Source organism: Colletotrichum gloeosporioides (genome assembly GCF_011800055.1).
Source record: "Colletotrichum gloeosporioides strain Lc1 chromosome Unknown consensus_11, whole genome shotgun sequence".
NCBI classification, from domain to species: domain Eukaryota; kingdom Fungi; phylum Ascomycota; class Sordariomycetes; order Glomerellales; family Glomerellaceae; genus Colletotrichum; species Colletotrichum gloeosporioides.
This window is the reverse complement of record NW_025544656.1, coordinates 264,824-286,556: the sequence shown is the minus strand read 5'-3', so window position 1 is coordinate 286,556 and position 21,733 is coordinate 264,824. Positions and strand designations below refer to the sequence as shown.

Sequence of the window (21,733 nt, the reverse complement as noted above, 5' to 3'; positions counted from 1 at the left end):
AGAAAACAAAAAAAAAAAGCGACCCTTCAACGCACAGCTCGCTGTTGTCCTCTCATCAAGAAGGCCTTGCGATGCGGCTCTTCGATCCCAAACTCAGTAACATTCGTTTCCACCGCTTTGAGAAGTTGGAAACCTAACTTCTCATACATCGGCTGCGCGGCCATTGTAGCCATAACCCAAACCTTGATTCCAACAGCATCTGCTTGTTCTAGACCCTTTTTGACAAGGGCCGACGCAATACCTTTCCTTCGATGTTGCGGATGTACTGTCAGATAGTCGAGGACTTTTAAAGTTAGTCTTGGCTCATTTCCGAGTTATATGGTGCAAGCATTGATTTGACTGAATCAAATGGGGCCAACATACCCAGAAATGGTCCTTCTTGGGATTTCATGAGTTCAATCTCAGCATCCTCGAGTGGGAGACCAAGAGCCTCTTGCAGACGCCAATCCATCCCTGGAATCATACCTTCTTCGGTGTTGGCTTGGAACTCGGCCTTGAAACTTTCTGATTCCTCGTCGGTTGGTTCTCGGACAAGCGCCTCTGGCCATTTCAATGTGCTATTGGCATCAGGCAGAATCCACCGAGCGTACCCAATAATTTCACCAGTGTCGTCATCAGTGGCTTTCAAATGGCGTTTTCCTTCGCGGCCTGATGCAAGACCATGCGGCATTCGAGCGGCGGCACCTCTGATGATTTCTTCTAGTGTGGTCGACTTCCAGAGCGCTCGCCAGTGGGCGTCGGTATGATAGAATGCCGTCATGTTGTTCTTGGAAACCCCTTGAGCGTCATCATAGTCGACGGCAGATATCGTGAAAGCCATTGAGTCGTAGGTAAGAAACTACCTTAGGTACGTTTCAACAAAGGCGGCACTCAAAGTCGAAGTAACGAGAAAGACACCGGTATTTGGCATAAACTTTGAAGTTGAATGATAAATGTATCCAAATAGGCCATCTGGGCTTTTCATACCCTAACCTTTTTCGATTTAACGACACTCACACATAATCTCGTCATCAAAAGGAACACGTGTTCTCTTCTACAAGCAGATCATACGAGTCCGAGAATCAAGAGGGACGAGCCTGGTGTTATCGCATCGTCAGCTGGACCCCTGCCAGTAACTTTATTGTATGTGGCCTCTTGTAAGCCGGCTAGAAGCGGCAGCTCAAACGCCTCCAGGCCCAGGTCTCACCCCGTCATCACAGTTGCTAACGTAGTGCGCGATAAGCACGAGGTGGATTAAAACATTGACGGGATCCTTGATCGTCTGGATGCACCTTCCAGTTGACTAGTTACTCTGAGATAGATGGAGCAACTTTGCATACCAGTCAGAAGCGCATATCAGCTTTCCGTGAAGGGGTCCTGGTGAGAGTGAATGGGCTGACACCCCGTGCCTCCAGACTGAGTGATAAGATCCATGTACGTAAGTCCTCGCTTAGAAGCCGTCTGACCCGACAGATGATGTCTACCAGCGCTGACTCATCCTGGCTGGGCGCTAAACCTGCTGCCTCAGAAGTCGTCGATGTCTCCTTTGTCTACGGATAGACCCCACTCGTTCAACACCAATGTGATGAGTGATTGCCTGCACGAAGACAACCATCTATCAATCAAGATTCCTGCTGATTATCTTTTCTCCTATTGGGCGCTGTCACCAACGCGATGTCCTTGTGCCTCCAGCCTATCAAAGCCTTTTTCCAATCACAGTTCGCAGCGAGGAATGAAGCGCGTGCCGAAACGCAAGAAATATCACAGTGCGACTTTTGCCAAAGATTTGTTTCCGCAATGAAAAGGAAGCCAACCGGCCACGTATCTCTTGACCTCGAGCCTTTCAATCAAATTGTGGCTTCAGCATGCACTCGCCATCGACCACTATTGGAGAAGGTGACGAGCTGGTTAGACTTGCAAGAAGGAGCCACAGAACCACTGCACCTTTTCAGAAACTACTTCGATTATTCAGTCACATTTACGCTGAAAGATAATTATGGTCAATCGTCGCCTTCGTTAGATGTATTGGAAAGCCCCGACGGAAAGCAATTTGTTGGATATGGGATCCAACTTGACCCATCCTGGATCGACAACAAGACTCTTATTCGGTGGTACGACACATGCACGTCTGGCCACGGAGAAAAGTGCAGCAAACCCGAGTATCTTGGTTACCTTCCCAAACCTGAGCTGAGAATTCTGATTGACGTCACGGACAACTGCTTGACCCCAGCTCCAGAAAATGCCTCTTACATGGCGCTCAGTTACGTTTGGGGCAAAGTAGATATGCCCAAAACATTCACGGCAAACCTATTTCAACTACAAAAGCTAGGGGCCTTGAACAACACTTCTCTCCCAAAAACCATCCGGCATGCTATGTATTTGACGGGACTCCTTGGCGAACGTTATCTTTGGGTGGATAGCCTCTGTATCGTGCAAGACGATGAAGAATTCCTCAATGGTCATCTAGGCCGAATGGCATCCATCTTCGCCCATGCTCAAGCTGTCATTATCCCAATTGACGGGGAAAATGCCGAAAGTGGGATTCCCGGGTTGAAAGAGGCGCCTGCGGCGCAACCCAGGCACCTTGAGCAGGAAAGTATCCCATTTGGGGAGAGGACGCTTCTCATTCGCAACAAGATGGGGACGCATGGAAGAGGCGAATCGTCATCCAAGAAGGCTGACTACTTCGATCGCGGATGGACGTTTCAAGAGTATCTGTTCGCACGCAGACGAATATGCTTCGAGAATAATAGCGTCTGGTTTCAGTGCTGTCAATCTACCCAGTACGAAGACCACAGCCATCCGGACCTTCCCGACCGCAATCGCGACTTCCTGTTGGATGTCGGGTACCCGTCTCTCACCGTCTTTTCACGCCTAGTGGAAGATTTCAACCAAAGACATCTCAGCTACCCGCAAGACTGTCTCGCCGCCATAGCAGGTATGCTTCCATGCTACTCGAGAGCATTCAAAGGGGGGTTTCTTTGCGGGCTCCCAAAGTTGTTCTTCGACGCAACTCTACTTTGGCAACCTGGAGATGATCTCGTACGCCGCGTGCCATTAGACACAGGGACCAACTATGGCGGCATCAATAGCCGTAGTCTGCCGACTTGGTCCTGGGTAGGATGGCAAGGCCGTCTCGACTTTGAAGGTTGGGCAACAGGGAATGATTTTGTGGCCGCATGCAGCGGCTGGATTGCCTCTTCACGGCAGCAAATAATCCCGACTACCAAATGGTTCACTAGCTCTGATGTCTCTGGCAAGAATGGCAAGAGACCCGTGGAAGTTGAGTGGGCGTTATGGAGAGATCGATACAAGGACACGAAGAGTCACCTCCCTCCAGGATGGACACGAAGAAGGCGGCGAAAAGGGGAGAGCTTGACCATAGAGGAGTTCCCCGACGGTTTCGGTGAGTATTTGTACAAGCATAAGTCTTGCGGGGCACGGTTTTGGTACCCCATACCCCTCTCGGATCCAGACTACCCGCAACAGCAAACAACCCCCAGCTTCTCTGAGGCGACGTACCTATTTGGCTCAGTGCAAACGGCACATCTTTCAGCTTCGGGCGCAGTATGGATGCATGAAGAAAGAACTAGCATGGGACCAGTGAATCCATCGACTGCTCATGTATCGATGCGCACTTCTCAGAACGAATGGGCTGGAGTGATACGACTACACAGCCGGGATCACTTCGAAAGACAAGGGTTGGACCCGGCGAAGAGTCCTGTTGAGCTGCAGCTGATTGCCATATCTCGGGGTTTCATAGCAAACGGTCTTGAGAGTTATGCTGCAAGAGAAATTCCAGAGTATGTTTTGGAAGAACGGCCAAAGACTGGCGAGAAGTATGAATTTTACAATGTCATGTGGATCAGGTGGAGGAATGGGACTGCTTATCGAGAGGGTCTTGGTCGGGTGCACAAAGACAAATGGGATTCTCTCCAGGTCTCAAATATTGATATCGTACTTGGATAATATTAATTATGAGGACATTGTTGCCAACTTTTTCTAATAGTCTACATGTAGTGATACCCGAGGGTATTTCAGTAAAAGTCTTCAGTCGCATACCCGAGAGAGCCCCTCATACCGTCTGCTTAAGTCGGCCAAGCATGAAAGCATCGAGGTACTCTAGACTTGACTTCAAATCAGATTTGAGCAGAGACTTTGCCGCCGTCATGGGCAGTCTCTCAGGTGCGGGATATGCTAGGTATGGCAAGGAACGAGTCCTGTGGGCGGCCCGAAACACCTGGTTGATGTCAATATCAATCGTCTTTCCGATGAGACATTGGGTGGCAAACTTACTCTAAGGCGCTTTACAACGTCCTCCATCTCTTCGGCGATCCGCACATGGAGCTTGTTTTCGGGAGACAGCTGGTCTCTAAAAGAATGCTTCCGGAAAGCTTTGCCTAGTGCACGCTGCCTCACAGGCACACTACGCTCAAGGTCTTCCTCTGATAGGTAAGGTTCGAGACCAAGGAAGGCGTCCAACGCCTGGAAAAGCAAGACCTGGTTTCCGCTCAAGCCGTTGAATCGAACGTCGGGCTGCTCTTTGTTACCGGCGCTCCAAGCGAAAAAGCTCTGTACTCTTGAAAGCCACACCGACCGAGGGATGCGAGTTTCATGCATACGGTCGTAATAGCTCTTCAGTACTGTCCTCAATTGTGTGCCAACAGCCGCCACATGACGCGCACACTCTGCCATGTCGCCTCGTGTCCAGGTGATAGTGGCAAGAAGCATCTCGTAGTAAACGGACACGGCCCGGACTTCGGTTTCGTGGAAAATACGTGCGAACGCCTCTTCGGCCGCAACGATGGGTGGCGTCATACCAGTGTTAGCTCGAAACATGTATTCGCCATCGACGTCGAAGTTCAATATCAGATTACTGGTATTGTTTCCAGCATCAGATGCGCAGTCGAAATGTCGCTGCATGTACTTCCACGGAAGAACGAGCTCCTCAGGCAGATCGACCTGCGTCTCCATCTGGGCTACCTTCACAACCGGAATAGTAGCCCATCGATACGCATGTCTGCAGGAAGCGATGCAGCAATAAAAGGCGTTGTATACATCTTGAGGCATCGCGTCCCACTGGCCGGCCTCTGTGCTGCTCAGAAGACCTTCGACCTGGGACAGGTCAACTTCTTCCCGCAGGACTGTTCGGAATCGGGAGCGGAACTCGGCGATGCGGGCGAGATTGACGTTGTCGTCCAGAGAAGGGTTGGCTTGTGGGATTTGGGGAGCCAGCTCCATGTAAATCTTCCGGTACGGCCGCAGAGCTTCGGGCCAGGCTCCGAGAGCATGGTTCGCTCGGGGTGGCCAGGACCCGGCTCCATCGTTCTTGACAAGATCGGAGAGCACAAGGGCTATCTCGTGACGTCCAACGAATCTTTTGATATTTTCGATGTTTCGGTCTCTCAATTCTTCGTCGGTCTTTTCGGAGACTGGTTTCTCATCCAATACCTTGGGTCGTTTGCACGAACAGAAAAGCTTCCATACCCGGGACGCCAGACAAGCAGCCCCAAGGCAACAGAAATATGTGATGAAGATTTCCGCTCTCATTATGGAAGACTCTCACTGACGAAGATTTCGATGTTGACGTATGATTCAGTTGATGCTAGAGAAGGCTGAGTGAAGAGAGGTAATGTGTCACGCCAACATTGAAGTAGACGGAATGATGGGAGTATAAATAGTCGGCTCCGGATCACCAGCACTCCCTCTATCAAATGCAGCTGCCTCATACTGATCTCATTTGCGACACCGAAACTGCGGGCACATGTGTGACTCCCTAGCTGTGCCTCCTATCACCAAAACCCACAAGTGACTGTGCCCCATCCACGCGCCTTTCTTCACCCGGCATCGATGCCCAAAAGAGATTCATTAAGCGCAATCTCCAGTTTAATCCAAGCTGTTACGCCCGAAATCAAAATTGAGGACTTTTCCACAGCCAATCATGCCTGAAATATTGCAACTCAAGGTTGGGGGCGTTTGAACCTCAAAAGTCTAGATTTTGATACGGGCGTAGTAGGCGACCCACTCACATACAAGAATGAATTTCCAACAAGATGGGAGCCTAAAAGTCGTTGTGGCCTCAATCCCAACTAAGAATAGAGTATGACTAGTATTGGAATGACAAAGACTGCATCTCAGCCATCCTGCTTCCCAAATTCCGTAAATGGCAGAATGTTTCGAAAACGAAAATATAGTCAGCCTAACTGAACTAGACCACAATAATTTGCTTTGGAATCAGCAGCGTCAGCAGTAAGAATCTGTGAAGATCAAATGCTCGAAAACGGAGCCATGAGATTGACATTTTGATGGATTTGTTTGTTCATCAAGTTAGAATTAGGCTACTAGAGAACCTTCTCATGGTTACTTTGGTGTTGTGACAACATGATTACAAGACCGTGGCGGTTCGACGTTCCCCTTTAAGACCAATCCATCAGGCGAGCCACGTGACAACAGAACTCGCGAGATATCCCGTACTTTTTCTCAGATTGGCTATAAGAGGAATACGTATCAAGATCGCAATTAGTTCTTGGTCCAATCTTTTTTGAATCAGTGGTTATCAAGAAGACAAGCAACCGGTTTTGCCCATTCAGCAACTGTTGAATCTTGAAGTACGTCTCGGTAAATCTTAGAATGGGTAGCTTTGCGGGAGCCTCTATCTCGCCAGATTTGTATAGGACACAGCAGTGGGTATATCTAGTGCCTCTGATGCGAGGCAACTTAATCACCTAGCTATGGAAACTATCAGCCATTCTCGATCACCAATGGTTTTGTTTGAATTGAGCCGCAGGTACTTTGCCCTAGTCCGTCTAAGGAGGAGTTTCGAAAGCGAACTACTAGACTACCTAAGCTGAAAATCAGGTTTTCCCGTGTCCCAATTCCATCCGAAAGTTTGCCAATCTCAAGCTCAGCCACGAATGGTGAAACATAGATTGGACAGCCTAGTTGAACGACTAGCATAGTACTTTATGCTAATGAAGGTTGTCATTCTGGTTACAAATGCCCAAGGTGGTGGCTTCAAGGTTACGTCAACGTTTTGTTGTAGTTTCTTCTCGCATCTCCACATGTTGACGTGCATGGAGGCAGCCATCTGCGGCCCAAAGTTGTACTTCTCAGATTTAATTCGTCAGTCTCCCAAGATCTCATATTGATGGTGACATGCAAGAAGATGCAATCCAATACCATAGCAGTGGAACGATCGTACCACGTGTGCATCCCCGTAGATGCGTGTAGTTCCGCAATAGAAGCCCTGATATTGCATGCTGCGATTTAGACACATGCCGCAAGATAGCCCTTTAATCAAATCATGCATACTTGATCCAGAGCACACTGGATCGGATGAATGAAAGCACACATGAATCATGTTCAGGCCAGACGTCGGAATCATTGACGGCCACAGCTGACCTAGCGGGACAAGGAGTGGGCTCGGCCTAGTTCCACCTGAAGCCAGAAAGCGCCTTACCCGCTTAACTAGCCAATGGCTCGATGAAACTCAAGCCATACGTCCGCTGTCCAATGGCCAGAGGAAGCGAAAACGTCCACGTCTTCCGGCAGTGCGATCAAATCCGGAGTCACGATATTGTGCTAGTTGCAGAGCGCGTAACAGATATCGAACTCTCCATCCACTCACCGGACTAGCTTGTATCGCAACACAAAATATTGGCGCTCATGAACAGGTCATGTGGGAAGCAATCAGGCAGGACAAAAGCCCGTGGTATCGCTACCGCTTTTGGCCAGCCTAAAAGCCATGCCTCCCGCAAATGCTCGACTGCATGCCCAGAACTCATTTTTTTCTCCGCAACTACCCGACAGTGCCCTACCCGACCCCTCTATTTCATGTTGGCGCTTTTATCAGTTTCGTCGGACTGTTTTTGCCGTGGCAAATGATCAACTGCCGTTGGTTAGACGTCGTTCGATAGCGCACGTACAGGGGCGCGGATCCCTCTCAACCCCATGCACCCCGCAGGCCCGGTCTGGCAGGTCATCCGTTGTGTTGTTGGTCGTGCGGGGTGATACGGATATGTGTATGGGACGATCACAGAACTTCTGTTAGACAGCTTGATAGCGCAACGTTGAACCGAAGGAATGCAACGTTGTTGGGGGTTTGGTGAGGAGATGGAGGAGATAGCGGTGCTTCCCCTTGTCGAACGACCTATCTCGCCCGACAGCTGGGCCGAGACCCCGACTCCCCCGCCTCTGCATCCGCCACCAACTCTAAGTCGGGAGACGGGTTTTCCGACATATATTGTCGGAGCTGTCCCCGCGCTCCGAGTGATGTAGAATTGTCAGTCCGGTGTTCATCTCTGTCTCTGAGTTGTCGTATCAATTCATTTCACCGGGGCCCGGACGGCACCACCGCGTGGAGTTCTGAAGCCAAAATGTCCGGAAAAGCGGAGATCACCGCCGACCAGCCGTCCCCGGCCGCGGACGATATCGAGAAGATCCCGGCCAAAGTTGAGAGCAATGAGCGGATCGGGGACCAGATCTCCCATGAGAAACTGGAGGAATTGGCACCAAATGGCGAGCATGAGTACGTTCTGGAGAAGATCAATGGCATGACGGAGGAAGAGGCCATCGAGATCATCGAAGAGAGTGTGGAGTTCTTCAAGGACGACTGGAACTTTCCATCTGATATGCGAGAGCGCATGAAAAGACTTCTTGAGGGACCGAAATCATATGGCGAGTTTTACGACCGCGATCTGAGGATCGATGCGGTTATGATCCGCTACTCGTCTCCTTACCCCGGCGTTCGCGCCGTTGCCGAGATTCTGGACGACCAAAACGTCCCGATCGAAACAATCCGGGCCTATTTCCTAGGCATTGGATGGGCTGTCATTGGTACCTTCATCTCGACATTCTTCAACTCAAGGTTCCCTGCCATTTGTGAGTCTCCTGGGATTTCTAGACGTCATGCTAGTGCTAGGCTTGTTTTTATGTTTTCGTCTTCTCGCTAATCTCTTGGGCGCGTAGCTTTGAGCGGACAGGTCATCCAGATTCTGTTGTTCCCATGCGCAAAAGTTCTGGAGTTCATCCTCCCTGACTGGGGCTTCACAGCTTTCGGTGTCCGCCACTCCTTGAACCCGGGTCCGTGGACTTTCAAGGAGCAAATGTTCGCGACCATCACTTACAACATCGCCATCTACACCACCAACAGCTATGGAATGATCCTCGTTCAAAAGTCGCCAGTCTACTACGGCCTTGATTTCGTCAACTTTGGCTACCAGATCATGCTGACGCTGTTCGTGCAGCTGATGGGTATGGGTTTCGCGGGATACCTGCGCCGATTCAGCGTCTATCCCGTCAAGGCACTGTGGCCGACGATTCTGCCGACGATTGCCATGAACCGGGCGCTTACTCGGCCAGAGCCCAGGGAGAACATCAACGGATGGACAATCTCTCGATACAAGTTCTTCTACGTCTGTACCATTTGCATGTTCTTCTACTACTGGATTCCCGGATATTTGTTTACTGCATTGGCGACCTTCAACTGGATGACCTGGATCTCGCCCCAAAATGTTACCCTCGCAATCATCACCGGTTCTTCCCTCGGACTGGGCCTATTCAACCCCATAACCACCTTCGATTGGAACATCGCCACGTCCTCCTATGCAGCGTTATCTATGCCATTCTTCGCTACTTGCACCCGTATGTTGCTTCAAAACATCCCAGAAGGTGTAACTGACTGACGTTGAGACCAGAATACTGCGGCGCCATTCTCGGCGGAGTCATCATCCTTGGAATTTACTATTCCAACATGTACAACACGGCGTATCTTCCCATCAACTCGTCCTCGCCGTTTGCCAACGACGGCACCCCATATGTGGTCCAAAACGTGGTCGTCGACAACAAGCTGAACGAGACTCTCTACCAAGACTACTCCCCTCCGTTCTACTCAGCCGGCTATCTCATCACGGTTGGAGGCAACTACTGCTTCTATCCCATTTACTTCCTCTACATCATGGGTTGGTCATATCAGCGGTGCGTATTCTCACTGAGGCTGAGCTAACGTGTTGAAGGCAACCAATGGAAGACGATCTCTGCAGCCTACGTTGATTTCTACAAAGGTCTTCGTTACAAGAAGGGCAACTACGACGGCGCGATGGACGTCCACAGCAGACTCATGGCCAAGTACAAGGAGGTCCCCGACTGGTGGTTCCTCCTGATTCTCGTAGCCGCCATCGTCGTCTCCTGCATTTTCCTCAGCATCTACCCGCTGGACACGCCCATCTGGATCACGTTCCTCATGATCGCCATCAACTTGGTCTTCGCCGTCCCTCTCTCGTTCCTTTCGGCGACGACAGGAACCAACCTGGGTCTCGGCGCGTTGATCCAGGTCATCACCGGCTACATGCTCCCCGGCAACACCAACGCTTTCCTCTTCTCGCAGACGTTGGGCTCTTGGGCGCTCGCAGGCTACGGTGACAACTACGTGCAGGATCAGAAGATGGCTCACTACACGAAGATCGCACCGCGCGCGGTGTTCAGAAGTCAGATTGGGACCATCATTATCACCTGCTTCGTGGCTGTGGCGACTCAAAACTTCATTCTGGAGAATGTCAAGGGGCTTTGCACCCCCAACCAGCCGAGCCGATTCACCTGCGCAAATGACGGTGCACCGCTCTACACCAACTCTCTGTTTCGTTCAACAAACACTTGCATCACGAAAAAGAATGCTGACAACTGCCTAGATGTGGGGTCTTTTGGGCTCAGAACGCATGTTCGTCTCATTCTACCCGATCCTCAAGTGCAAGTGCTTCTCCACCCAACATCAGAGACCTGACTGACATCAAATTTGCAGGGTGCTTCCTCATCGGAACGCTCATCGCCGTCGTTTTCCTGGTCGGCCAAGGATACGGCCCCAAGTACCTGCCCGGCGTACGCGAGAAGCTGCGCGTCAAGCTCAGTCCCAAGACCTTTGCCCTCCTCGACCGGACCCTGTTCCCCTTTGTCGCCTCCCTCCTCTGGCTCAACCCCGTTCTCGTCATCCAGGGCATCCAGCACTGGGCGCCATCCAACCTTTCGTACAAGACACCCGGGATGATTCTGGGTTTCATCTTCATGTACTGGCTGCCCCGGCACAGGCTGGCCTGGTGGGAAAAGTACAACTACGTCCTGTCGGCCGCCTTGACTGCCGGCGTGGCGGTCTCGGCGCTCGTCATGTTCTTTGCCGTCGGTTATAATCCTATAGCTCTGAAATGGTGGGGGAACACTGTGAGTGGTGCAGGAGTAGACGGCAGTCAGATCGGCATTCTGCCAATCCCAGAAAGAGGCTATTTTGGACCAGAGAAGGGAGCGTTTTAGACGTCTTAAGACGACAAGGAGCAAACCATCTACATAGCCAATCGATGTGGGAAGAGCTATCGTATCCGGCATTTTGTCGGGTTCTCCGGCCTCTGGCGGAGACGCACCCCCGTGGGGGCCGGGGAGGTGGAGCCGTCACGGGATCTTGGCTCAATGCGGTCTCCTGGTGCCGCCGTTTGACATTAACAGACATGCCCCTTAATCCAAAAATATCAAACATTCCCCTTTGAGCACTCGGGCTTTCTCGACGTAATGCATGGTGAACCGCAGCAGTAATGAAGAGGTGTAAGTACTTTTGTGGTATGTAAATATCTGGAAAAGTATAGACAAGAAGATGGCTCTCAAAGCTGAGCCGACATGTGCTAACCCCAATCCCAATGTGAACGCCGTTCTAACCGCAGCAGGGCTGCATGCAATGAAACGTAATCTGACAAGTCGTGAGTGCGGTGCTGTACGTGTGCATGGCACTTTTTACTGCTGGTCGAACAGGTACACGTTCTGCTCAAGCTGGCGGGTGTTGAGCTGCGACATGTTAGATTGAGTCGGCAAGTCAGAACAATGATAGGACTTACGAAGCTCATGCTGATGTTGTGGAGGTTGGTAGCACCCATCTGAGCACCGTCACGGACGATCTCGGTCTTCATGATGTTGATGGCCTTGGTGACACCCTCGAGGCCGTAGCAGTTGGCGTACATGAAACTTCGACCAGTTAGCGGATAGGTTCTCGGTGTAGATAAGATCGGATTGACTTACGGACGACCCATGCCGACAGCCTTGACACCGAGAGCAAGCAGCTTCAGGACATCGTTACCGTAGCGAACACCGGAGTCAGCAATGACATCAACCTTCTGGAAGACCTCGGGGGCGTTGCGGTAGATCTCATAGGCAATCTCGAGGGGTCCAGGGGTGTGGTCAAGCTGGCGACCACCGTGGTTAGAGATGTAGATGGCCTTGGCACCCTTCTCGACGGCGAGCAGGGCCTCGTCGGCAGTGGTGATACCCTTGAGAATGATGGGCAGGTTGGTCTGGTTCTTCATCTGGTCGTAGATGTCCCAGGTGAGAGCGGAGGAGACAGAGTTGGCGTTGGTGGTGTCGTAGCGGGCGGCACGGTGACGGACAGAGTCGCCGGGGGCGTCGATGGTCCAGACGATGGCCTTGGCGCCGGTGCGCTCGGCACGGCGGATGTTCTCCCAGGTGACGGACAGGTTGCCGTTGGTGTAAATCTGCTGGAAGATGACCTGGGGGCCGTTGAGGGTGTTGTTGCTCTTGCCGGTGGCGATCTCCTCGATGGACTTGGAGGCGTACATGGAGGGCTATCGTCGCATAAGTTTGTGATGTCTACCACTTATCCTTTGGAATCATGACTTACGACGTAGAGAATGTTCTCGTTGCCAGCGGCGCGGACGAGGTTCAGCTCGGCAGCCTCATCTCCGTAGGCAGCGCGCGCAGCAGGCGCGATGAAGATGGGGGCGCTGAAGTTGTAGCCCAGGATGGTGACGCTGTTGGGACGTGTTAGTCAAAAGGATGCTTGTCCTGTGTACTTGTTGGCGTAACATACGGAAGGGTCTCGTTGAGCTTGGTGACATCGCTCAAGTGCTTAGAGCGAAGCTGGACCTTCTGCCAGACGTCGAGGTTGTGGCGGTAGCTGAACTCGCCAGCAGTACCGGTGCGGTAGAAGGAGTACTTCTGGTTGTCGAGCTTCTGGCGGGCGGCCCAGTCGAAGTCGGGGATGGCGCGGATGTCCTTGAGAAGGGGCAGGCTGCCCTTGGTGTAGTTGGTGCTATCGAGGTACGTAACAAAGCCGGTGTCGACCTCGTTCTCCCAAGGCTCGGCCGCGAAAGCGGCAGCGACGAACTGCGCGGCAATGAAGAGAGAAGAACGCATCGTGAACTATGTTGTAAAGACCGTTGAAAGGAGTGAAATGGGTAAGACTGAGTGTAGATCTTTGCCAAGCACTGCTGGTGACGCCTTCCTTCATAAGTAGCTACAGCGACTCATGCCAGACTTATATGCTCCTCTTCGAACGAGCTAGACCCCTTACAACCCACGATGATCTCCATCGAGAGCATCCACTACCATGTCGGTGCATTTTACCCCCGGCGGCCTCAGGGTTAGGCCGCATGTTCTTCACGTCGAGCAGGTATTGGTTCATCTCAAGTCCTCCCCAAAGAGCAAACATCAGGCCTTGGCCGAGTCACTTGCCAAGTTGGGAGCTGGGACGCCCCCTGCCGCGCGAGTCGAAAGGAGGCGAAGAGAACCCGCCGACTGGCCAGTCACGATCTAATCTAATCAATCCGAGATACCCGAATGCCTGGATTCCTTGGCTGAAGCAGTCAGGCCTCCGTGGGGGGTGTCTGTTCAGTCATCCTTAGTAATGGCGCGGAGAGTCCACTCGTTTCTTTTGGAAGTTGTTTTTGAAGGCATCGACTTGCCTAAACCGGAGAACTTTGGGACTTCACATGTGGCTAAGGCAAGGGTATCCTGTCACCGTGGTCGGATCTTCAGGGCATTGGGTAGTTTATTAAAGAGAAGAAAACCCACAATGAGGTAAACCCTGCCCGAGATTTGGTAACGACCGTCCAAGTACGGAGAAGCAGCCGAGTCGTTACCAGCTTGTTGGCCAGAACGGAAAATGAGAATTCCTCAATGATAACCAAGATTGCGAAAGTGCCCAGACCTGCCAGAGACAGCAGGTTGGGATTCCTGACTTCCTGAAGCAGGAGGCTTGGCTCCGGCCCAAGACTGCGGTAACAGGATGTCGCTTGTCGGCAGTGTTGCTGCTTTGGCACTGGCTCTGTTTATGCGCGCTTTCTCGTCATTCAAGATGCAACGTCAACTCCGCTTGTGGAGAGACTTGGGAATGACTTTGGACGAACGAGAGCCGCGGGACGAGATGAAATTAAGTTCTCGTTTCTAGGAGGGAGTGGAGTCGTCAACAAGAATCAAAGCGATGGATCTGCTGTCTACAGAGAGCTTGGCGCGGATGTAAAATGCTTCCCTGTCGATGGATGTCTTCACTCTCAGTCAGCCGTACGTGCGGTCCCCGTTGCAAGGTCGGTCTGTCTTTAACGGGTTGAGTTATAATTCTCCATGGGGTCCGCCCACACTCGTGTGTGCGGACTCTGCGGAGAGCTCGCAGTTAAACTCATCTTACGGTTGGGGCTCCAGGCTTTCTTTAACGGAGCTTGCCCGGGGACCTGTGGACTCCTCCGGTTCTCCGATAGCCCGAGATGGGTCTTCGCGCGCGGTTGTCCTTGAGAAGGGAAAAAAAAACCTAACCGACATCACTGACCCTCCCTAGCAAAGACTTTTTATTTTCTTTGGAATCAATGGCCCACGCACACGGGTTGGCGAGGGTGATTGGCAGCAGCATTGCCATTATTCACGGGGCTTGATTCGGACGACAATTCCGAGAACGGGAGCTGCCAAGAGATAGCGAGGAATTCTCAAGGGATATTGTCACGCAATACGGAGGACTTTTGGCGCAGGTTAGACTGTTAGCGGTGATTTTCAACAAATCCTTATTCCCGTAAAGAATCCAGGGAGTAAAATGCAACACAATTACCAACTACCCAACCAACATGGCTGACTGGTCTTATGTGATCTTTTCCATGTTGCTTTTCCTGCGGCCGCCGCGGCTTAAAACTTCATCAATAACACGCTTAGCAGCCCTTGTTACACCCTCCTCATAGGCTGGTAATCAAGGTGAGGCTCCCTCGATGGCCCTCGATTTAAATGGTACAGTTGCATTGTAACGGAGCCAAATTCACCAATGGTGTTGCGAGCCGATATGAGTGTTGCACCTCCTCGATTAAGACAGACCCCCACGCTCCGATCGCCAAAGTCCGTGGTCGCACAGCCAGCTTTTCGGGCCCTACAAGGCGGGTGTTCAACACATTTGGAAGTCATCATCTCGGCTGCAGTTTCTGATTTTTTTTTGCGGCTCTCAGGCACGGACTGGACGTGGGCAGTAGGAACGATGTTAATTCTCATGCTGCGCGGGCGGCGCGGGCCCCGTTGGTTTTGGTTGTCAAGACTCTTACTCTCGCTCACAGAGACACCCTCTCTCCGTCAGTCTTATTTCTGCTCAGATCCTTGTTTCTTTTTCGTCTTTTATGCTCGGCTCCGATAACAAGGTGACTTTCACAAGTAGTGGGTTCGGTGCTCGGCGCAACAACACAGCGTGCAGCGCCTGCGAGCCAGGGGGAGGCACAGCCAAAACCCGCAGTCCCTGACTCGAATCAACGCTGGACGACCAAATTCACACAACACCATGATTCAAGACAGAGGCAGGATCGTCGAGAATCTTTTGATTTGATATCCACCGCAACTTGCGGCATCACACCGCTTGAAAAACCGACACCATCCAGGTGGTTTCTATTTGTTCTCCGCCGTTGGTGAACTATGTAACCCATTTTGAGTCTATTTCTACTAAAAAGACATCGCTTTGCTTAATTTTTGTCAAGTTTTTCCTCATCGGCCCCATTCAGCAGACTGAAAAGAACTCGTTAGACAACATTCAATCATCATCGTACAAAGGAATCGACTTACTTCCAATAACGCCGTTGACGGGAATGTCTATCGACGTGGTGTAGCTCGCGGCGTCGCTCAGTAGGTAGACGTACGCGCCTCCAAGCTCCTGGACCTCCGCCAGCCTCGGGATGCCTCCGTAGTACTTCAGCTGCTGCTCCCAGTCCGGCTGCTGCGGGACCCAGTAGGTCATCGCGGTGCGGACAAGACCGGGGGACACGCTGTTGACGCGGATGCCGTACTTTGCCCACTCCATCGCCAGCGTGTGGGCCATGTTGCGGATGCCGGCCTTGGAGGCGCCGTAAGGTGCCGAGGGCACGCGCTGGAACAATGTCAGTTGTGCTCTATGCGACGAGTCGAAATTGAGAGGACAAACCTTGTTGGGGCGGTAAGATGCCATAGATGCCGTGAATACCACAGATCCCTTGATGCCAAGCTTGATAAACGCCCTCGCCGCAGCTCTGGCTGTGTAAAAGGCCCCGAACAACTACGCATCATCAGCAATGGCTCCTGCATCCTACCATGCATCAAACTCACGTTAACACCAAATAGCGTCTCAATCTCTTCCTTGGTAAAGTCCAGCGCCGCCTTGTGGTTCGTGCGGCCGGCGTTAGCGACGACGCCGTGGATGGCGCCGGCCTCCTCGACAATCTTGTCGATGGCGGCGGTGATGCTCTCCTCCTCGGTCACGTTTGCTTGCACGTTGAACAGGCGGCCGGGGAACTGCTTGGAGGCCGCCGCGAACTCTTCGCCGGGCTGCGCGAGGTCGATCGAGTAGACCTTGTCGGCGCCGTTGAGGAGACAGCACTCTGCGACGCCGAGACCGATGCCGCGGTTACCACCGGTGACTTTGTGTTCGTCGTGTTAGTGGAGGGGGCTGTGTACCTCGCTCGATGGTGTTTTGTGACATACCCGCGATGACCTTTCCCTTTAGTGTGAGAATTGGCTGGACGTCGACGGCTGTCGTCGCCGCTGGCATTCCGGTTGATGAAGACATGTTGTCTGATGTGTGTGATCTGAGATACCTCGGAACAGGGAGGCTTCTGTGTGAGTGTGAAGGGGCTTAAATCGGTGGTAATTGAACTCTGCCGATAGTTTGGGGACAGAGACTATAAAGCCATGGCATCGTCACGTTATAAGTATCTTCAATTCCCAAACCTGAAGCGCAACCCTGATCCACAGCTTCGTAACAAACCGGATCATCTCGAGCTTCAAACGCATCATCACACATTCCCTCGAGACGAGCAGAGCTTTGAGTTGGGCGCAGGCCAGTCAGCGCTGGCGGACGCGTGCTCCACAATCGCGGGGTGAACGCGGGGTTCACAGCACAGCATGAAAAGATTCCCTCGAGACGACGCTGCGGGGTGATCTCCACCAACACAACCACACGACAGCAGTGCCTCTCAATGCGGTCCGGCGGGCATCGGGCTGTAACAGTTGGTGGTGTTTGGCTGCAGCGCGAGATATCCGGCTGAAACATCATTGGCGAAGTTGGAGAGGTGAGCCGTAGGTTTGGCGCAACATGGATGTCGCACCGCGTCTGTTCATCCGGAGAGACCTGCTGATCATCTTGAGGTTCTGCGTAGGTGAGATTTGGGGTAGCAGATGGAGGTTCCTGGACCAGAAGCCGGTGGGAGGAAGGGTCTTGCTGTCTTCACGCAATGTAGCACTTTCTTGTGAATGAGAAATACGATATAAAGCCAGCGTCTGACACGATTATTGTATTCTTCCTCTCTCGTACCAGAGTTGCTAGATTGGACCATATAATACCCGCCATTCCCCTCAAAACTCACCATAAGGATGAGTTTCTTCAGATCCGGTTCGGCTCAAGTCCTGAGGCGGCGCAGCCTGGCCCCAAGGCAGCAACTGAGAAGTCTCACCACTCACACGCTCAACACCGGCGCAAAGATACCCGCCATCGGCTTCGGGACCTTCCAAGATGCAGACGCCCAGGAGGGCGCCGTAAAGACGGCGTTGCAGTGTAGCTATCGCCATATCGATACCGCCAGAGTGTAAGGCAATCTCCAGCATCAACCGGCCTACCTGCTGTCGACGCACCAAACTGACGTGAGCCAGGTACGACACGGAGGTGCAGGTAGGAAAGGGCATCAAGGCCAGCGGCGTTCCCCGCAAAGACGTCTTCCTTACTACCAAGCTGTGGTGCAACTCGTACCACCCGGACGACGTGGAGCCCGCGCTCGATGCCTCCCTCAAGGACCTCGACACGCCGTACGTGGACCTGTTTCTGATGCACTACCCCTGCACATTTGCGCGCGGGGAGGACCGCTTCCCGAAGGACGCGTCAGGCAAGATGATAATGGGCAAGACGACGTTTCTCGATACCTGGAAGGCGATGGAGGCGCTGCTGAAGACGGGCAAGACCAGGGCGATCGGGGTGTCCAACTTTAGCAAGGACGAGGTGCAGACGCTCCTTGACAAGGGGTCTGTGGTAAGTCTCTCGATGACCGACGGATGAGAAGTTGATGGAGGCTGGAGCTGACACACTGTTCTCGTCAAAATAGGCGCCCGCGGTTCATCAGATGGAACTCCATCCCTACCTCCAGCAACGCGAGTTCGTAGACTGGCAGCGTGCGAACGGCATCCACATGATCCATTTCAGCCCGCTGGGAAATGAGAACTCGTTCTACCGGGAGGTGTCGTGGAGCAAGAAGGAATCGCACATGCATCGCCTCATCGAACATCCCGTCCTCGCGGAGGTGGCGAAGAAGCACGGCAAGACGCCGGTGCAGGTGGCTCTCGCGTGGGGCGTCAACAGCGGCAGGTCCGTCATTCCCAAGAGCGTGATTGAGTGGCAGATCAAGGAGAACCTCAAGTCGGACTTTGCGCTCGACGCCGAGGACATGGATAAGATTGCGACGATGGACTTGAAGGCTAGGTTTAACGTTCCCTCTGAAGAGTATCGCTGGCCGTTGTACAAGGGACTAGATGGGGTGTAAGAAAACAGTTGAGCATAGATCTGGGTTCCTGAACTCGATTTGACTAATCGTATTGCCGCCTCATTTCCTCCGTATAGTGATGATGTAGTAAGCAAACGTACCGAGTGGTGGCCATCTGGAAGCGCTTGGCTCTTTCCGTAGTCTCTTAAAGTTCGCATTGAAATATACCATATAACACGAAGGTCATGATAGGATGGGTCTTGAGGCATGGGACGAGATGAGGCTGCGCCCGAGTGGTGTAATTCTTGAGTCTAACGTGCAGAAGATGGTATTTTAATGTCAAAATCGTCGTCGATATCATGCTTTTTCTGTCGCCCGCAACAAACTTTTCAGCACCCCTTGAACAACACCCATGACACACTGTGGCCGCTTCCACCACAGGTATACAGCTCCCACTACGAAGGGGCTGCAGACAAGAGCCTCAAACGACTTCATCAAGACGTGTCCCTGATGGTCGCTCTTCGCCACAACCTCGGAGTACCGTTCGTTTCCGAAGCTGACGCGGGAGTATTTGGTCTGCCACCCAAGGCCTGGCAGGTACACAGACATGGTTTCTTCCAACCACTTGCGGAGGCGGTAGCGAGGAGACAGAACCGAGGCCCGCATCTCGACGTAGTTCTGCAGAGCGAGATCGTTGATAGAGTGGGCGTCCGGGACTCGGTTGGCCGTGTACTCAGCAAAAGCCACCGTTGTGTGGTACGCTGCAGTTGAAGCGTCGCTTCCTTCTCCCGACGGGTTGTTGTTCTCATCCAGAACCCTGTGCTTGTCGAGGATAGAGAAGATAACGCGGACATCTTCGAGGCCTGCGTTCATGCCTTGGCCGTAGAAGGGAACCATAGCGTGAGCGGCATCGCCGACCAGGACAGCCGATGATTGGAAGTGGTGGGGGCTGCACTTGATGCTGATCAGAGGCAGATGGGGATTCCTCTTGAATGAGTCGATCAAATCGTCGGCGGGGATCAGGTTTGTGACGCCGGGGAAGTGCTTGTCAAAGAAGGCTGGCAGGCTGTCGGGGTTGCTTTCCAGAGCTGCGGTCTGCTCGTTTGGTAGGAATAGCGTGCAGGTGAAGGATCCATCCTATAATTGTCAGTCAGTGTGAGCTGGCGATTTGTCCAGCTTCAGCAACTTACATCGCTAGGAATGGCGATAAACATGAAGTCCTTGCCGGGCCAGATGTGCAGATGGTTGGGCGAGATTCTGAAATGAGGGCCGACACTGTCCTTGGACGGAGGCTCCGCCGGCTTGATCTGGAACTCGCACCAGAGGGTGTCGATGTACTCTTGCTTATAGTCCATGTGAGCAAACTTCATCATGTGGTATCTGACGGCGGAGTGAGCTCCGTCGGCGCCAATCATGAAATCGAAGTCAATCTCAATCTCCCGCGCGCGACCAGTGGCCGACTCGGAGGTCATAACTTCGAACCAGGCCTTGCACTTCTTGAAGTCGGCGCCAGTAAGCTTGTGACTGAAAAAGAACTTGACGTTGGGCATCTCCTCGAGAATGTCGAGCATGCGCTTGTTCAAGCCGGCGCGATCCACGGCGTAGATTGCCTAAGCAGTCAGCATCTGGATCGAGGACTCTAGAAACCAAATGACTTACCCTTCCGTGAACATCGTAGTCCTGAGAGGCCTCGTACAGTTCACCTTTCGGGGTTCTGCCATGAATCATGCGACCGCGCATGGGAATGGTGGCGCCAAAGACATGTTCCAGTAACTTTGGCTGGCCAGCATTGCGCATGGCGTTGATGCCGCGCTCCGAAAGTGCCAAATTGATGGAGCGGGTGAAGTTCAACAACGTGGTTGTGGGATCTCGCAGGTCTACATTACGAACGTCAGTGGCACTCAATTGAATTTACGAGTGACCAGGCTTATCGTCAATGGATCGATGCGGCCCCATTTCAGAGATATGCAAAGTCCAAAAGCAAGCAATCTTATCAATCTCATCCACATCACCGTCTCGGCGCAGATGGTGGGGCTTGGAGGATCCCCCGCGACTCTGCAACGGCGGCCGAGCCGAAAGAGGGCTGAACGGGAATAGCAACACGCGACCGAGACCAAGAGAGAGAGACTTACCAGGACGCAACTCGTAAATCTCGACATCGTGACCGCGTTGCGCGGCATAAAGCGCAGCCAGCGAGCCAACTGGGCCAGCGCCCACAACTACAACTTTCTGTTTGCCGGCCATTGCTAGTTGGGCGCCGAAGCCAGAAGATTCTCCAATTCCAACGGGATGGAAAGCTGGAAAAAGGAAAATAGTTCACGGCCGGTGGCGTGAAGAGAGTCGCATGATGATTTCGCACATTGGCGGGTCGAGTCGGCCGGGGGGAGAAGCAGAGTGGGCGGCCGGGGACAGAGGGACAGAGGGAGAGAGCGTCAATGACTTGCCGCAACGCCGCAGAGCGCACCTTTCTTTCACCTGCATTTGAAAGCTTTTTTCCACCAAGAGTCCAGCTTCAGGTCCAGGTCCAGGTGCTGCCCGTTACCGTCTCGGAGACGTCGGCTATTTCCCGGAAGCCCCGACAAGGGAAGCTCCGCGGTGCCATTAGCTTCGGCCTTTAGCCGCAAACGCTGGCCACCTGAAGTTGGTATCGCCTATCGATAACAGTTTATCGGATAAGATAATAGCCAGTCGATAAGACACCTCAGACCGTTGGAGCAAGCGCCCGCCCGCCAGCCCACCAAAAATTGTCGCTGTTGGTGGCGGGGAACCAACCTGGGACGGTGCGTGTGGAAGCGCCCGAGCTGCGGCAACGTACCTATCACAGCCTCGGACTCTTGGCCTCCACTAGAAATAATTCTTCGTCAGGTCACTTTTCAGTCGTACCGTGTTATATGCTGTACTGCTAGCTGCCGCGCCGCATTCTCCATCCGAGCCCTGCTGTTCTCAGGGTCCTTTTTGCGTCGGCTTCCATTGTCTGTTTCCAAGTTTGTTCAAACACCGACCTCACCTCGTGATCACCACTGCCACTT

The 21,733-nt window shown here is 52.7% G+C and overlaps 8 protein-coding genes across 8 annotated transcripts; 3 read left to right on the top strand and 5 right to left on the bottom strand.

Annotated features, from left to right (window-relative positions):
* Positions 1-26: 26 nt before the first annotated feature.
* On the bottom strand, positions 27-820 carry GCG54_00013751 (uncharacterized protein; the record flags this gene model as incomplete). The annotated part of the gene is made up of 2 exons (XM_045413599.1): positions 27-283; positions 364-820. The coding sequence occupies 2 exons, from the start codon at positions 818-820 to the stop codon at positions 27-29; spliced, it is 714 nt and encodes a 237-aa protein (XP_045269670.1).
* Positions 821-1,776: 956 nt separating this feature from the next.
* GCG54_00013750 (uncharacterized protein) lies at positions 1,777-3,948 on the top strand (the record flags this gene model as incomplete). Its single annotated transcript, XM_045413598.1, has 1 exon — positions 1,777-3,948. One exon carries the CDS (start codon positions 1,777-1,779, stop codon positions 3,946-3,948), a length of 2,172 nt encoding a protein of 723 aa, XP_045269669.1.
* A 106-nt stretch (positions 3,949-4,054) lies between these two features.
* GCG54_00013749 (uncharacterized protein) lies at positions 4,055-5,529 on the bottom strand (the record flags this gene model as incomplete). Its single annotated transcript, XM_045413597.1, has 2 exons — positions 4,055-4,219; positions 4,276-5,529. The coding sequence occupies 2 exons, from the start codon at positions 5,527-5,529 to the stop codon at positions 4,055-4,057; spliced, it is 1,419 nt and encodes a 472-aa protein (XP_045269668.1).
* Positions 5,530-8,354: 2,825 nt separating this feature from the next.
* GCG54_00013748 (Oligopeptide transporter 2) lies at positions 8,355-11,277 on the top strand (the record flags this gene model as incomplete). The annotated part of the gene is made up of 6 exons (XM_045413596.1): positions 8,355-8,859; positions 8,947-9,621; positions 9,675-9,938; positions 9,993-10,611; positions 10,665-10,693; positions 10,775-11,277. The coding sequence occupies 6 exons, from the start codon at positions 8,355-8,357 to the stop codon at positions 11,275-11,277; spliced, it is 2,595 nt and encodes an 864-aa protein (XP_045269667.1).
* Positions 11,278-11,748: 471 nt separating this feature from the next.
* Positions 11,749-13,161, bottom strand: GCG54_00013747 (Peroxisomal (S)-2-hydroxy-acid oxidase GLO1; the record flags this gene model as incomplete). The annotated part of the gene is made up of 5 exons (XM_045413595.1): positions 11,749-11,799; positions 11,850-11,976; positions 12,031-12,590; positions 12,647-12,776; positions 12,836-13,161. 5 exons carry the CDS (start codon positions 13,159-13,161, stop codon positions 11,749-11,751), a joined length of 1,194 nt encoding a protein of 397 aa, XP_045269666.1.
* Positions 13,162-15,796: 2,635 nt separating this feature from the next.
* Positions 15,797-16,804, bottom strand: GCG54_00013746 (putative NADP-dependent mannitol dehydrogenase; the record flags this gene model as incomplete). Its single annotated transcript, XM_045413594.1, has 4 exons — positions 15,797-16,129; positions 16,184-16,294; positions 16,345-16,655; positions 16,720-16,804. 4 exons carry the CDS (start codon positions 16,802-16,804, stop codon positions 15,797-15,799), a joined length of 840 nt encoding a protein of 279 aa, XP_045269665.1.
* Positions 16,805-17,607: 803 nt separating this feature from the next.
* On the top strand, positions 17,608-18,764 carry GCG54_00013745 (putative oxidoreductase C26F1.07; the record flags this gene model as incomplete). Its single annotated transcript, XM_045413593.1, has 3 exons — positions 17,608-17,819; positions 17,884-18,256; positions 18,330-18,764. 3 exons carry the CDS (start codon positions 17,608-17,610, stop codon positions 18,762-18,764), a joined length of 1,020 nt encoding a protein of 339 aa, XP_045269664.1.
* Positions 18,765-19,061: 297 nt separating this feature from the next.
* Positions 19,062-20,948, bottom strand: GCG54_00013744 (Kynurenine 3-monooxygenase; the record flags this gene model as incomplete). Its single annotated transcript, XM_045413592.1, has 4 exons — positions 19,062-19,841; positions 19,895-20,314; positions 20,364-20,581; positions 20,837-20,948. 4 exons carry the CDS (start codon positions 20,946-20,948, stop codon positions 19,062-19,064), a joined length of 1,530 nt encoding a protein of 509 aa, XP_045269663.1.
* Between the last annotated feature and the right edge of the window lie 785 nt (positions 20,949-21,733).